The following is a 16,785-nucleotide window of genomic DNA, read 5'->3' as shown; positions in this document are numbered from 1 at the left end:
GATACCTCGCAGGAAAGAAAGAAATAAGGCTCACAATATATCCTGTAAGTATTTAGAGATAATTGATTTTTATCCCAGTTAATATAATGTTTGAGTAAATACATTCTCTCATATGCAATAAAAGGAGCTTGGAAGTTTAGGAATAGAGAGACACAGTCTAGGACATTAAATTCACTCCTGTACAGCTGCAGCCATCAGGCAAATAAAACTTTCTGGGCGAAAAAATACCATATGCCCATCTCCAGCTCAAGCCACCCACTAATAAAACATGTCTTACAGCAATAATTTCTGTGTCAGAGCAAAATTTGCTATCAGAACACTTTGTGAAGACAGATTGTAGAAGATGCACTATCTCTCCTGCCTTGTAGCTTGTTGAGGATATAATATCCCTTTAGTAATGCTATTGAGCTGTTACACTCTCTGACATTTCAAAAAATGAAGTTAGGTTTGTCTAAAGGGGGAAAAATAAAACAATAACAACAATAAATACAATGCAAGAGCTCAAGGGATATGGAACCTTATACCTTCAGAAAAATTCAGACCCCACTCTAGCTTCTTACTGACTGAAGGTACCTTAGAGACATCCGTGTAGAAGGCTCAATCATATTTCCAGTTCAAAAAGAATGCTGCTTCTAGTGATAATCTAGTGCCCAACAGTATAGGTAGATTATTTGTGATACTCTGAGATCAAGTATGTTACTAAACTTCCCAGAAAATATGTGAGTTTCTTTTACAGAATACATTATGTGACCTCAGGAAGAAGGGTTCTAATTGGGAAAACCACAATTATATTTATGTGCTTACTGAAAACATTATTTCTTTTATTTTATTTATTATTGCATATACATTTGCCACCATGGGTGAAGCTACTTTTATACAAAGGAAGTAAGTAGTAGTGCTGATACATGTGAAAAAGAATAGTGAGTAGATTGTGATCTTTTGCTTAATGTGCACTTTAAATGAAAGTAGATGTTCAGGCGACAGAGGAATGGAAGACAGACAGTGGCACCAGGAAGGTCATTTGAAAGCAGGACCTGACGCTGGAAAGAGAGCATTAAGGATTTTGAAAGAGAAGGCTAAAAGTAGAACATGGGAAGAATAAAACCAAGCAGAAGGTAGGAGGTTGTAATAGACAAGGCAGGAAATTAGTGCATGGTACAAACAGATAAGAGGGAAAATAAGTAGGAAATAATATAGTGAGAGAAATGGCTGATTCCTCTGTAGTCACAGAGCAGAACTGCAAACCTATGAGCTGCAAAAACAGATAAAGATAGAATTAATTTTCATTTCTTTCTATTAAGAAAAAAAAAAAAAAAAAGATAAATTTGTACTTGCTCTGCTGAGGGGAAGCATCTGCATTCACAAAACTGCAATCCTCTCCTCCCAGTTAGTCAGCAAAATTTCTATAACTATTTAACAAATAATTTACTTTTTTCCTTTTGTGTTCCATATGCATTATTTACATATACTTGGTATTTGGAAACATTCTAATATATTTATATAAAGATTTTCTTAAGGGCATACAGTGCTAAAATTCAGTCCTTGGACTTGAGTTAAAAGCTTCTGGAGTTGAAACATAATCATAGGCTCTAAACTAAGCAGACCAAAAGCAGTCTTTAACTCAGTTAGTTGGAATGGTTTGAATTTGAACCTGTATTTCCTGTTTGGCTTTATATGTTACTTTGCAGTAAGAAATTGAAATATATTGTGAACTGAATAATTAGTTGCAAAATCTTGAAAACAAATTGAATGTTCCAGTTAAGTAACTTAAATATGGACCCATAAATATAAGCTATTAAAGGATACTTTATGAAGAACTTGGAACAAAACATACAAGTAAAGAGAATTTTTAGTAGTAGTACAGACCAAAACATTTAGTGCTAAAACCAGTCAGGGAAAACTTATGAAACATGTCTACTCTTTCAGTCACCATTTCAGAAATTCTGCCTAAGTTGTTAATAATTCAACTATAATTAATCAAAGAAACTTTTATGTTTGCAAACCATTCTCATTTAGAAATTGAATCAAAATATTTGTCTTCACTCACTCCATCACTTTGAATTAGATTTGATGGCTCATCAAATGTCTAGGAAAGAATAATAATTGATCATTTCTAGAACTATAACTATGAATTACAACTGTCTTTTCAGAACTTCCACATATTTCACAGTACTCTATTTCCGCAATTAGTAATGAGTAATATTTGGCTGCCTCATGTTCTAGCTCATTTAAGTCTTCTGATAGACCTTTTCCCTTCCACTCAACAGGTAATGCAGATACACGGTCAGGTTAGCAGTCAGAACTGCTTCTGACTTCTGTATTTCTGCTCATCTTTCCTGACAGAAACAAAAATCAGTTTCATGAAGCCAGCTCAGACATGGGAGCTAGAAATACCGTAATTATGCCCACCAAAAGTAGTCACACTTTTATTAAATAATAATAATAATAATAATAATAATTTATCTAATGTTGTGGTAACTGACCAAAAATGGAAATAATTTTGTTACACTGAATTGGAGATGTGCATCGGGACTTCATAAAGAGCTGAATATTTGGCATGGTTATTATCTTATAATTCAGACAGCCAAACATAACTGTGCTTGTCCTTGTGTATCAGCAGAACTTGCTGCATCACAAAATCACAAAATGATTGAGGTTAGAAGGGACTTCTGGAGGTCATCTTGTCCAGCTCCATGCTCAAACAGGGCATGTTTGAGTCACTTGTCTAGAACCATGTCCAGGCGGCTTCTGAAGGTCTCCAAAGAGGAGACTCCACAGTGTTTGTGCAGCCTGTGCTGGTGCTCGCACAGTAAAGACATGCTCCCTAGTATTCAGTTGGTCCTCAAGAAACTGGTACTCTGGGCAATGATCTCAACATTATGCTACGCTAGCTCCTTCCAAATCAAGATTGAGGCACCGTGTCATATTAATATTCAGAGGTTTCAACAGCTGTTCTCCTAAGTTTACCTGAGAGGTTGACAAATGAGTCAGTCCTTTGTCCTCCAAAGTTGTCATTCAAATGGTGCATTCAGAAACTGGGTGGGACAGAAATTAGAAAGACATATACACTGTTCCTTTCCTCCCACTGTGCCAAAGTCTGTAATGTAAAAAGGTGAAAGATAATTGTAGAGGTTGAAAAAGTTTTCCAATACTGTTTTTCCTTTCTGTTTCAAAAATATTAACTACAAATTAAGTTATCAGAGCAGTTATTATTAACCACAATAATCATAGCAGTAGTAAAGTTTCATTAAAAACAGATTTCTTTTATGACTTTAAATCTTGGTAATAGCCTCAGACAATAAGCCTTTTTTTTCCTCCTCCTTTTACTACTAAAAATTATTGGACTTACTAACTGGGCAATCTTTTGATATCTCTGTGCTTTCCCAGTTCTATGTATATTATCTCTTCGTGGACAGATCACTTGCTTACATCCTCCGGTAATGGAATTCACTCTTAGAAGAAATAATTGCTGACTAGTACTTGAACAGGAAATATCTAGAAAATTTCATCAAGTCTCTTGATGAAGGTTGTCTACCTACTGTCACAAAAGAAACAGAAGCTTATTTAGACAATTTCTCTTCTCTTCCTGTTTGGACATCCTATTTATTTATCAACCTTGAAGGACAAAGAACATTTCAGATACGCATTTAGAGAAAAGATTTCATTTGCTGGGTATATCAGATCAGGTGATTTTAATATCCATTTAAAGGACCCCAAGAGTCAACTCTCAGACCTTCGTCTAAAAAAGGAAGAAGGGAGTCAGTTGGGGAAGAAACCTACATGGGGGTGTGGAAAACATGCAGGTGCAGGTAGGCAAACAGAAAGATAAGAATTGAAACTGACTCCACAGACATGAGGATAGCAAGAAAAATATAACTCTGTAGAAAAGCTTAAGTGCTTTCCTGCATCCCTGGAACTGCACTAAGTAGGAACACAAGTTTGCCAAGCCCTCACTTGAAGCGAAGTATGTTCCCCTTGCGGTCCAAATTTCTTTAGTTGAGCACCTAAGCCAAGCAGCGTGAGTATAGCCCTAGGCTTGCTGCACATTTACTAGAGAAGGCATGAACAGTGGAATTCTTTTAGAATTTAAGATACTTTAAGATACTTTAATTAGCGTTGTTGGCCCAATTATCATTTCTTGCTGCTCTGACAAATCCTGCAGACTTTAATGGCAACACCTTAGCTTAGAGACAATCGTTAAGCTACACAACGAAAATGCTAAAATACTTTATTGAATAATTGTTTAAAGGCATCCCTTAAATAGAGGCTGGACTTCATCCACATTGCATAAATTCAGTTTTAAACAACTTAGAGCAAGGTAAACTTTATGGTCAAGACACAAATCTTCTTTTCTAGTACTCAATCACTACAGCTAAAATAAGCTGCTTAGCATAGTAAGGAAAATATGAAGTATGTAACAATAGAAAGAAAGCACAGCGTATTTCCAACATAAGCCATGTAATCCAAGATAAAAAGATGTGAACTCTTTTCCACTGATCTATGTATTGAAGGGTGGAGGAGTTATTTCCTTCTCCCACATGATGAAGACAAGCGTAACATAGCTAGAGAACCTATTTAGAGACTTGCTGTCTATGGGAAAGATGCTGACAATGCTCTATGAGTTGCAGCAGTAACTGAATTTGATACAAATTCGGCCACTGGGGATTCAGTAATGGTTGGAACTCTTGACTTCAAGTCTCCAGTTTACCTTTTGCCTTCTTTTCCCATGCATGTTATATTGTTCTGGATTGAGTGGAAATACCATTATACAGTTCCATAGTTTACAGATCCCAAACTGAATTTCTTGAAGTTATAGGGGAATCTACATTTGACATTTTTGTGCAGGAATCTTGCAGCAAACTATGAAAATTGTTACATATGTGTTATTTTCTTTTTTAGTTCCACCCTTGCACTGCTTGGTTGCAAATGCAATAGAATATATACATATATTTATATAAATGCATATGCACACACCATATATAGTGTGAGCACAGAATGAAGAAATCATCAGTATGACTCTACCGTGGGAGATTAAGGTCCAGTTCTGAAGAAACGGCATAAGGAGACAAATCAAAATAGGCAAGTGGCAAAGCAGCAAGATAGGCAGAGATGTTGTTAAGTGAGAAAATTAATTCCATGCCTATATTTATAACTGCAGAAAATAGAATCATAGAATCATTAAAGGTGGTAAAAAAACCTCTAAGATCATCTAGTCCAACACTCAACCTACCACCAACACTGCCCACTAACTATGTCCTTCAATACGACATCTACCCTTTCCTTAAACACCTCCAGTGATGATGACTCCACCACCTCACAGGGCAGCCTGTTCCAATGCCTCACCTCACTTTCAGAGAATAAATGTTTCCTAATATCGAACCCAAACTTCTCCTGGCATAACTTGAGGCTATTGCTATTACCTGAGAGAAGCCAACCCCCACCTCTCCACAGCCTCCTTTCAGGTGGTTGTGGGGAGCAATAATGTCTCCCCTGAGCTTCTTCTCTCCAGACTGAACAATCCCAGTTCCCCCAGCTGCTCCCCATCAGACTTGTGCTCCAGACACCTCACAGCTTCATTGCCCTTCTCAGCACGTGCTCCAGGGCCCCAGTGTCGTTCTTGTAGTGAGGGGCCCAAAACTGAACACAGCACTTGTGGTGTGGCCTCAACAGAGCTACATACAGAAGGATAAGCCAGCAGGAGCAAGCCAGAATGCCATTGGCATTTTTGGCCAGCGGGACACCCTGCTGGCTCATTCTCAGCCGTGCATCCATCAACACCTGCAGATCCTTTTCCTCTGTGCAGCTTTCCACTCTGCCCCAAGCCTGTAGGGTTGCATGGGGTTTTAACATGCCTGTTAACTTTTATGTATGCTTACTTACACATATGTAATATGCTCTGAAATTATTCCCCTAGATGAGCATCTCTAATGTTATCATCTTACTAGATTCTTTTGTAACTGGAACACCTTTTTATTTCCTATTACACTGTAGGAAAACTAGGAATGTGTCACAAAAAAATAGGCTGTGCTGTTGTTCCTTATCACAGAAATGGCACTTTGAGGATGAGACTAAATCGCTTTTATCCTCTCTCAGCTTTTATTTCTGCAGAACATCAGGAGCTTTTTCTCCTTCTGCTGTGAAAAGCTGAATGTTCTGCAGAGATGAAACCTAATTAATTCCACATTTAATTTGACATGAATACATACTTGAAATCACTGCATTGCATTATTGTTCTGGTGGATTTGCAGAGGAAGGTTCACACTACAAGTTTTTTTAGCCTTGCTAGTATAATAAAAAAGAAACCTAAACAGGATCAGATAAGAAGTGCTGCGAGATCAAAAGAGAAATCATGACTTTAAATAGGTCAGCTGTTCACATACAAAGTTTCTGTGCAATTCTAATGTGAAAATTCCATTTTAGGTAGCACACAAGATGTCTGAAAGCTAAACTCAATCCTGTGACAATAGAGGTGATCTGAATTATTTTTACAACACTCATCCATGAATCAGTGATACTGTTGTTAGGAAGATTTTTTTTTTCTTAGAGGAAAGGAACAACTGGTATTGGGTCCTCAGGAAATTTACTAGGAGTGTCTGACAGCACAGTTATCTCCTACTGCTATGTAATTGATTTATTATTTTAATTTGAAAATTAACAGTGCCTGTAGAAAAATACAGTATCCCAAACTGTGCTAGTTTCTAATACTACTGGTTGGACTCTTTTTCGGCTTTCTTTTCAGTTAAAAACGATTTACTGAGGGAAAGCCCTTTTCCAGGATGTCCATCTTTTTATTAGCAGTGAGATTTTTCTTAATAAGAATGAGTAGTTGGGATTCATTATTTCAATTTAATTTTTCTAAAGCTGACTGTACTCAGCTGTGGGTGACAAAATAGGCTACTCATGTTTCCTGTACGTTTGGAGGCAACGGATTCAACTGCAGTTAGTGAAGAACGTTAAGCCTGAAGCAAGGATTACATTTATCATTAATTATTCATATACTTTCCTGCTTTTACAGTCATAACTGCAATGCTAAATATCTGAAACTACCAGGAAATTTGAAAAAAATGGAACAAAAGATGCTGTGTCCTCTTCAATTAAAATAATACATTTTTAAAGCAATTCTAAGAGTCTGCATCTTAAACCTCACTTTATTAAAAAGGAAAAAAGCACAAAGAAAACCCACTATAACTAGATATGTCTTGCTCATACCATTTTTGTTTGGTGAATGTCGAAGTGATGAAACTTGATAGCGTTAAGATAGTGTGTGCCTCAGTCAGCCCAAGGTAACCAGGAGCAATTGCTCCCATACAGACATGCACTGCTCCAACCCTGCTTTAAAGTCCTTGCAGTCATTTACAGGTGTTACTGCTTAAAATGACTTCACCTGTACCTAACAATGTTACTGTGGTTTTAGACTTATAAGAGATTATGGCTTATGAAAATGTAAATCAAGTGTTACCTGTAACAAAGAATATGCTTGCATTATTTATTTAAAGTAATTAGAGAACTGATATAACTAGAGAAATACGTATGTCCATTTGTTCTTAATCAAACTGCAGTGACAGCATTTGTCATCAGTGTAAAAGCTTATTTAACATGCTTGCCTTTAAAGCGTAGCTGTACATACACATGGGCATATTGCAATACTGTTCACCTTTTTGTACCCTTATCTTAAGAGTGAGAGCTGGGCTTCTTATCCCACTGGATTAATTTAAAAAAATATGCAGTGATGTGCCTTGTCAGCAACACTTGGGTGATTCAAACTGATGGACCCAAGGACACAGAGCTACAGCAATCCATCCATTAATAGACGCATAGATGGGCTTCAAAAGAGTGGCAGGGCAGGGCCAACAGTGGTTTCCTTGCTGCAGCCTGACCTCCCCATAACTATTAGTGGAACCTTATGCCTGCCCATCAGCTAAGCAAAATCAGGTTTAGCTGAGAATTGATGGGCACAGTGCAAAGCACGTTGAGGTCAACAGAGTGGCTCCCACTGCCTCCAATGAACCGTATGTATGACTCAAATTTCTCATCCCTCCATCCTCTGTGGTGGGCGAGTCTGCACTCCCAAGATGTCCCAGGAATAAATTTGTGATGAAAGCCCCTTTCCACAGTGCCACAATTGACTTAACCCTCAGCTGAAGCGATGCATAATTAAATGGTTTCCATTCGCTGCACCCAGGATCAGCAAACTAGTCTTGAAACTGCAGGGTTGCTAACTCCAGCCACCTGAGCGCAGGCTGCAGCACAGCTCTCTGAGCTCAAGCCAGCAGGCAGGAGAGCACTGGCTCAGAACACCCTTAAAAATGCATGAAGCAGCTTGCGTGACAGGGCAAAGATGGGAACAGAGAGATGTGCTTTTCTATCACTGTTTCATTATTTATTGACAATTTTTCTAACTTCCTCTTTTGGACTACATATTGATTTATATGGTGAGGTCCATTTTACAGGTTTTTTTAAAGTCTAGATGTTGCATTAAGTTGAAAAAGAACGGACCCATTTCTGCAGGAGCACTGTACTTCTGAGACTCAACATCCACAGGAGTACTCCATAGGTCTAAATCCATCTGGTCCCTGGAGTTAATCAGTTCTTCCTGTTACATCCCCAGCACAGCAGTGGGGAAGCCCTTGACAATAACACAGTTTACTGTAAACACCAAAGTTACTTCTGAAAGGTACAAAACCTATTGATGTTTTTTTTAGAAGTGAAGTATGTAAGACCAAAGTTCTGCTTATACAAGTATCAAGCAAAAATATAGTGCTTCATTTCCTGTTTCATTAGATGTTTCAAGGCAAAGCGACAGTATCATAATCAGATCTCCTGTCACCCTGCTAAGCAGACACACAGTGTGTTATGCTGATGCATTATAGATGTATGATCTCAGTTTAACTATGGCAGCCATACTTCTGCTCTAAGACACATTGATTTAGGACTTTTTCTTGGAAATAGAAGGCTTAAATCTAAACAACAAAATGAATCGTCTTTAAAAAAATGATCCACATTAGTTCGAATTCTCATTTTCAGTCACTTAAACCTAATCTCCAGTAAGTATAAATCAATTTACAGTCTTGCTGAAATCAATACTGCTATTCTGATTTATACTGGCAGAAAATTTGGCTCCCGAACTAGTTTTATTCGTACCCTGATGTCTCTTAAGAGGTAACTCCAGTTTGGAGTGCAGTTTTTATGGAGGAAGAAAAATGAAACTTGCCAGATGTAAAATACAGCCTCAAAGATGTGATTGGGAATTCTGATTTCTCAGTCTAGAAATGGGAAACCTGGTGTTTTCCTGAAGAACATTGTCTGTTTCCCGTGTGATCACAAACACGATTTTATTTCATCTGCCAAAACATTGTGAGAAGCATGAGATAGATGTTTAATGGGGTCAGTCTTAAAGGCAAAGAGCAAGGAGCTCTCTTTGCCTTTGTGGACAAGGGAAACTGGTAGGGTGCAGGTTAGTGACTGAAATACATCAAGATTCTTTACTGGCCTCATCCAGCAAGGACAAGTCATTATGCATTCAGTCAATGTAAAAGTTGGACCCAAATGCTCCATCATTTTCTTGGGCAGTTGAGCAGGAGCTGAAGACAAAAGAAGAATGTGTGCGCTTGCTCACACAGCAGCTTCTTGACTAACAAGCTGGGCATGCCTCCTCCTTCCTTCTTTTCCCTTCTACCTGTCTCTTCACTGGACTGGCCCCTCAGTCAGCCCAGAGGAGCTGAGGGGCGGCCTGATGGTGGCTGCAGCTTCTCACGGGGAGCAAAGGAGCAGTGCCGAGCTCAGGGTCTGATTTTTGAGTGGTTTTGTATGAAGCCTTAATTTGGACTCAGTGATCCTTGTGAGTCCATTCACATTTTTCTAGCTGATTTTGTGTCATGACTGTCTTCTTGACGTGGCAGCACTGATGGTACAGTGTGGGCTGCTCTGTTATGGACATACTGGCAAGAGGTGGAGGGTAAGAGGGCAGGAGCCTGCTTTGCATACCAACAGCATCATTTGTGGGAATTGTATTGCTGCTGTCAATCCAGCTGCAGCTCAAGCTGCAAGGAAGTTCTGCTTGTTGGCTTTAATGATGTGCCAGTGAAGTGGCAAAGACTCCAGTCATAGCTTGTGCTATTTCTTTTCATCAAACCTCTCACCTTGGCTTTACAAACTTTCCAATCTCTCCTCATTTACAGTATGCACTTTTTCTAAGGGCAGTCTTTTCCTGAAAAACAGCCTGTGCGCATCAGCAGCCAGCTTGTGAGCATCAGCAAAGGCTTCACTGATTTATTTGCTGCGCTGAAGTGCTGGGAAGCCCCCTCAACTTTTTAATCAGCATAAGCCTGAACTTAGAGCAAGCTGTCAGCAGCTCTGTCTCCTTTGCTTCCTTTCACATGAGAACACAATATCCCATCAGGTTTTCCCCTACAAACACAGGACAAGGAAAGCAATGCCCAGCACTCACACTCCTACAGCGCTGCACAGTGGCCTCACAGATCAAAATAACTGCATTAGCAAGGCACTTTGCCCCTGCTGATTGAGCCATACAGGTTTGGTTCTGGCGTAACCTATGATCCTGTGAGATCTGTAAGAGCTTTTGTACCCACTCCCTTCTTCAAATAATAGTCATGTGAGCTCCCTGTTCACCTGGTCTTATTTTTACCTTTGTTGACTAAAATATCCTGCCACAGTTACCAGTCCTACATTATAAACTTTCCTAAAAATAATTTGCAAGTAAGGTGGAATTTCATTCACATGGCAATCAAATCTTGAAACTCATCAGTCATCGGCACTGAAGAGATCTGTGCTGCAGCATTGTTAAGAAAAATTGCTTTTGCTTTAGTAGAAGTCATGATTCATGATCAAATGCATATAACTATCGCATGACAGCTTGGTAAGAGTATATTTTTTACAGTCTGTGATGATCTCTGTATCCAATATAGCATAGTTCTTTAGATTTTTCTGGAACAGATGAAAGCAAAAATACATGCAAGTTCTCTGGCATTTGAAAGAATGAGGTAAATCTTCAGGGAGAAAGGGGTGCATCACAGTATGGTTTAGTTCTGCAAACAAGATAGCTATCTTGAATTAAATCACAGAAAAGATAAGCAGTGGCATTTTTTCTTCATGTGAAATTCAACCCAAACCTTCCCATAGTGGATGCCAATCTCCAGAAGAGGATAAAAGTATATATTGTGGTGTTTTTTTTCCCCCAAACTTCTTGTATCGGCTTTGTTGCACTGAAATAAAAGTACATTGTTTTTGCTCAGCACTCCAGTAACTGAGAAATGACTCTCCTTCTGGTAAATTCTGTTGTTTCTACCATATGTGGTACGTGATTTTTGACATTTATTTAAAAACGTTTATTGAAGGTAAGATTATCTCCAATATACTATGCCAAATAATTCATTAGAGGGCTGACCAAAACAAAATAAACAAAACAACCCGCCCCTCCACCCCCATCCCCCATCACCACCACCAAAACACACAGAGGTAGATTTGGCATAAGTTGCCACATTTGGATTTGATTGGATGCTTATTTTTTGTGTACAAACTCCGAGTTTCTAAATATAGCAAACTTCCCTTTTTTAAAAAATGCATCATAAAACTATGGGTTTTGAATGACTTTTGTACTAATTAAGCCAAAACACATGAATTATTAAATGTGCTCATTTGTAGTGCTCATGCACTTGAAAGGTTTGCTTTCATTACTAATAAGGCACACACACCGCTGAGAAGAGGTAATTAGAGCATCAAAGGCAGTGAACCATCCTGAAACTTTATAATGTTTTGCCTGAAAAAATTTATCATTCAGCTGATTAGTAACAAACCAAAAATGTCTGTAGGACGACAAGAACCAAAATCTTTCCAAATAAGCCCATATGACAAGAGCCTTTTAATCTTCTTTAAAAAACCTTCAGAATTGATGTAGGAATGCCAAAATTGTGGTTGCAGTTCAAAGACAATGTTTCGAAGTCAGAAATATGCTAGTTCTTCCAAATCAAAGGCTGGTTGCATACTGTGGTACCCTTTCAATCTTAGGAAAAGAAGTTACATTATCTTTTTTTTTTTCTTTTTACTTTTCCTGTGGTTTTTGAAGATTTATTGTATAGAAAGTTGCAGGGAAGGATGTTTCTTGCAGATTCTAAAGAGCACTGGCAGTTCTTATGATATAAAAAAGTGTACAGCAGATCAAATAATTAGTGCACAGTTTAAGCAGTATTGCATATTGTGCACTGCGTTTCTAGCTCCATGGAAATTCCACTCTCTGGTTTCTCATAACTACAGTCCTGATGAAGCTTTGCCCCAAGTCATTTTAAAAAATCACAGAAAAGTGACTGCATATTGTTTACACAGATTATTGACTACATCTTCTTGTGTAGATTTATAGAGGGGAAAGTAAAAAAGGTCTTTTTTACATAGCCCAAGGCTCTCGACTTCATGGGAGAAATGTCTAGACAGCAGCTTGAAAACCAGTCTTCATCTCTGTAAGGTTTAACACTCATCTCTTTCATAGTCTATGCCTACCCATTGCTTTCAAGAAATAGTGATGTGTTAAGCTACGGAAATGGTTGTCTGTGTCCTGATGTAATTCACCTCAGCGTCAGGCACAAAGCTGTCTTAGCTGAACGAGCTCTCATATGCCTGATGTGTTTAGTGTGGGAGGTACTATAAGAAAATAAGGCAAATGAGTGAAGCTAATTAACTCTGCCACAGTCCATTTTTGAAGTGGCGATATGTGTGATGACATGTACAAACCTCCCCCTCCCTCTCTCTCCAACCTTACGTAAATGTCAGCCTAACCTTGAGATATGCACTTCTTGTTAGTAGGGGTTAAACACTGTACACCACCGCAGATGCACCCTGTGCTTCTGTGCGGGAGGTGCAACCAGAACAAAGCATATGGTGTCAGACAGTGCCTGGGGGATTTCTATAGGAATATAGAGTGGTTCTGCCCAAATGTAGCTTCTCAGCAATTCTTGGTCTGTGACCTGAAATCTTGGGTTGAACAGATGCTGTTAGTCTTTCAGGTACACACTGCAGTAAAGGACTTGTTTTATTTTAGAGCACTGAGCAGCTTTTAGCTTGGTTAGGAAAAATGAAATTTTTATGGCTTGTTTTATTACAAATAAGTGCTTCCCTGGTCTACTGTTTATGCCACTGGCACAGGTCAGCCTTAATTTCTATGGCCATAAATAGCTCATGTAGATGTAGAAGTGGTAGAGCCAGGAGTCTTCTGCTTTAATCATTCAGGTTGCATCCAATCTGTGGATAATATGGTATTGATATCAGCCATAAGAAGGAAGATTTATACCTGCAGAGGTCTGTAAAGAAGTGAAAATGCTGTTCTCGACTGTGCCTGCAATGGTGCTTTTTTATACAAATATATGAGGTTACACCATCACATATTTTTAGAAGCGAATGTCATTATATATCTGATTGCCCCTCATTTCCTTGAAGCAATTTCATGAATACCTAACAGGCAGAGCTAGAATAAATAAGTCAATCTGATTTCTGTAGCAGGTCACGTAGATGTAGAGATAAGTGGAAGGCAATGCTTACGCCTGCTTAATTCCAGATAGCAGGTCCAACGTACCTACTGAAACTCAGCAGCTTCAAAAAGGCAGATCCTCTGGACTGAGCCATTAATAAACACAAATAGAAATGCTCATGAATAAGGGGAAATAATTAATAAGGGATTCTGAAAAGGCTATTTCTTGCATGTATTTCATACCAACGCAAGTATTTCTTGCATGGACGTGAGTATTGTTGAGATGTAACTTGGCAATAGGGAACAAAAAGGAAGAAGGAAAATACCAGAGTGAGGACACCAGTTGCAGTGTGTTTTGTTGCCACAGAACAGCAGTATATTGCTGGCCATGGGACTGTTAATGGTGGAAGACCATCATGGTTTAAAAACAATGATGGAAAGCAGGAAAATACTATTATATTAGGACAGGACTACTTTTATTCAGAATTATCTCTAAATCTGAAACCTTAACTTTCTCGCATCGATTTTAAATGATTCAGGCATTTCTACTCTAGATTGGAAATCACTGATTCTAATTGTGGAGGTTTCCATTCAAAATGAAAAATAAGGCATGGAAATCCTCCAGCCAACCACATTGTTCAGGTTCTGACAAATGAAGACCTTTTGTTTTAGAATTTTGAGGGGGAAAAAAAACAAAACTTCTGTCTTTTTTCAGTTTATCTTCATGCCTTGAGTGCACATAAAATACATTGCACTCATCACTACGAGCATTATTTTGAGATAAGAAACATGAGCAAAAAATTCTGAGGGAGCTGCCCAAGTAGCTTGATGGTCCATTACCACTGACTGTGTAAGAACACAGCGTAGGTACATCTGATAAATGATGATGTGTTATTATTATAATTGCCAGTGCTGCAGCTGAGTCAGTTACAGGTTCTCTGCTGGGCTGACCAAATGCACCCACCCAAAACCCCCACCGGTGTGCATGGGATGTAATTAAGGATGTATTTTTCCCTTTTGCCTCCCCAGGTGATCTTGTGCATTTGCCACCGTACCTTCGGATGGACTTTTTATTGAACCGCGGTGCACAGGGCACAAACAGAGACATGGGTTTGGGACAAGCCTGCTTGGAGCCGCAGAAAAGCCGAACCTTGAAGCGCCCCACTGTCCTGGAGCCAATCCCCATGGAGGCGTCCTCCACGAGAGAAGCTCAGTCATGGCAACCTGGTGCTGTGGCAACGTTACCTCAGCGAGAAGGAGCTGAGCTAGGACAGGCTGCCAAAATGAGCAGCTCCCAAGAATCCCTGCTGGACTCGCGGGGCCACTTGAAAGGAAACAACCCCTACGCAAAATCGTACACCCTGGTATAACAAAAAGAGCATGGCTGGACAGTGGCTGTAAATATTTACAATGAAAAACAAAAACAAATCCAATGAAAGCTACCTTTTTTTTTATTGAATTCCAATATTTATAATTAAAGAAGAAGATTGCCAAAATATTTGACAAAAAAAAAAAAAAAGAAAAAAAAGAAAAAGAAAAAGAAAATAATATGAGCGACAGACAGTGCGAAGACTCTCTTGCTTTTTTTCTGTCTGAGTGTGACCTTCATCTGACTGGGCATCTGAATTTTTGGGTAAAAGAGTCCAGTTTTCTGATCTTCACAAGCATTTGTGTTTTTACTGATTTTCTACGAAGTGCATGGAGACTTAACTTAAGCATTTTAACTGGAAGTTCCATCAGACAAGATTAAAAAGGGGAAAAAAAAATAAAAATCACTTAAAAAAAAAACAATCACCCTATTTGTGAATTCAGCAGGAACATTGATTTGGGAAAACAAAAAGTCTTTTGTCATGTTTTGCACTTTTTTTTTTTTTTTAATTAGAAAATGGGTCCTTGATCTTTTTTTTAATGTCGTTAATTAGGATGAGTGATGTCTGTGGAGTGAGGGGACTGGTTTGGGTTGTTTTTGGTTGTTTGTTTTTTTTTTTAATATTAATTTAATGAGACACTCTTTGCATTTTGTCTATGCGAAATAAAAGGGTCTTCTGCCTTTATCTGTGATGCCTGCTTCCATCGCCTTCTGCTATACTTGTTTTACCTAAGCGTTGGTTTTCCTAAGCATTTCAGAACTGTCTTCTAAAATATGTATTCCTGTACTTTGGTCAGAAAAAAAATGCCACTTTCCTACAGCTTTTTTGCTACCAGAGAGCCAGGATAGTGCCACTGCAACTTCTTCCCCATCAAACTTACCTAGGCGCTGAAATGCCTTCATCTGAAGCCAGAAGGCTTTTGTTGGGTTTCATTGTATTTTGGATGAGAAGAAATGTATTGCTGTTACTTGACTTACTCCCCAGGGTTGGTTCTTTAGTCCATCCAGGAGCTGTGCTCACAGAAGTGAGTTGCTTACGTAAGGATTGGCAAAATAAATAAATAAATAATTGCAGCTGCTCCCGTAATAGGAGAAAAGGGAAGCAAGTGTTATTCCAGTTCGAAGACCAACATGCCTTTCTTTAGAGAAAGAAAATCATTTTACGGGGAAGCTGTCAGCTCGTATTACTTTATTATGTCTTTTGATTACATGAGAAGTAATTCTGCTTGTTTTATACAAAGTACATATAAATGATTGAATACTCGTTTTAAACACAGTGTTGGAGCTGTCTTCCTAAGTGCCTCCTTGTGTGTGTTCTGGCTACCTTTCTGTGTCCTGATCAAGAAAGCATGGTGTAGGGCATCCCCAATTAGTGATCCTTCATGCTCACACTGTTCAGTGCTGGTTGGAAATATTAACCAGGATCTGAAAGCAATAAAACTCATTGAGCTTGAGCATGCTGAGAAAATCATGCAATTTCCCTGGCTGCTGACAGTGTGGGCACTGCTAATTCAAACATTTCTGCACCATGCTCCTTTCAAGTTGTTTTAAAATAGAAAAATGCAGTTATGTATAATTGTTTCATTGCTATTATTATTGCAATTATGTTGCTATAATGGCACTAACTTAGCAAAGTTCTTAAGTGTCTTGAAACGAATCAAGTTGCACTTCCATTCTTAACTCTGTCAAGCCAAAGCACTAAATTTCTGGAAAGTTCTACAGGAGAAGCCAAGTGAAGATGCCCTTGAGGTATGTACTTCTTGTAGACTACCAAGAAGAGCTGACATCTCCCTAAACTAGGCATTTCCTTTCTGGTCTATTTAGGATAGGTCTAGAGGGAATGGTTTCAAGCTGTGGCAGGGGAGATTCAGACTGGAAATTAGGAAATATTACTTCTCAGAAAGGGTGGTCAGGCACTGGAATGGACTGCCCAGGGAGGTGG

General features: G+C 38.7%; 1 protein-coding gene across 1 annotated transcript in view; it reads left to right on the top strand.

The window, feature by feature from the left end:
• Positions 1–15,528, top strand: part of DSCAM (DS cell adhesion molecule) — a 444,911-nt gene extending 429,383 nt beyond the window's left edge. The window contains exon 33 of the mRNA XM_015882861.2: positions 14,504–15,528. Coding sequence (XP_015738347.1) covers positions 14,504–14,844 — 341 coding nt within the window. The 3' untranslated portion in view covers positions 14,845–15,528. The remainder of the gene's footprint in view (positions 1–14,503) is intronic.
• The last annotated feature ends 1,257 nt before the right edge of the window (positions 15,529–16,785 follow it).

Source organism: Coturnix japonica, chromosome 1 (assembly GCF_001577835.2).
Source record: "Coturnix japonica isolate 7356 chromosome 1, Coturnix japonica 2.1, whole genome shotgun sequence".
NCBI classification, from domain to species: Eukaryota; Metazoa; Chordata; class Aves; order Galliformes; family Phasianidae; genus Coturnix; species Coturnix japonica.
Note: the sequence above shows the minus strand (reverse complement) of the source record. Positions and strands in the feature narration are given on the sequence as shown.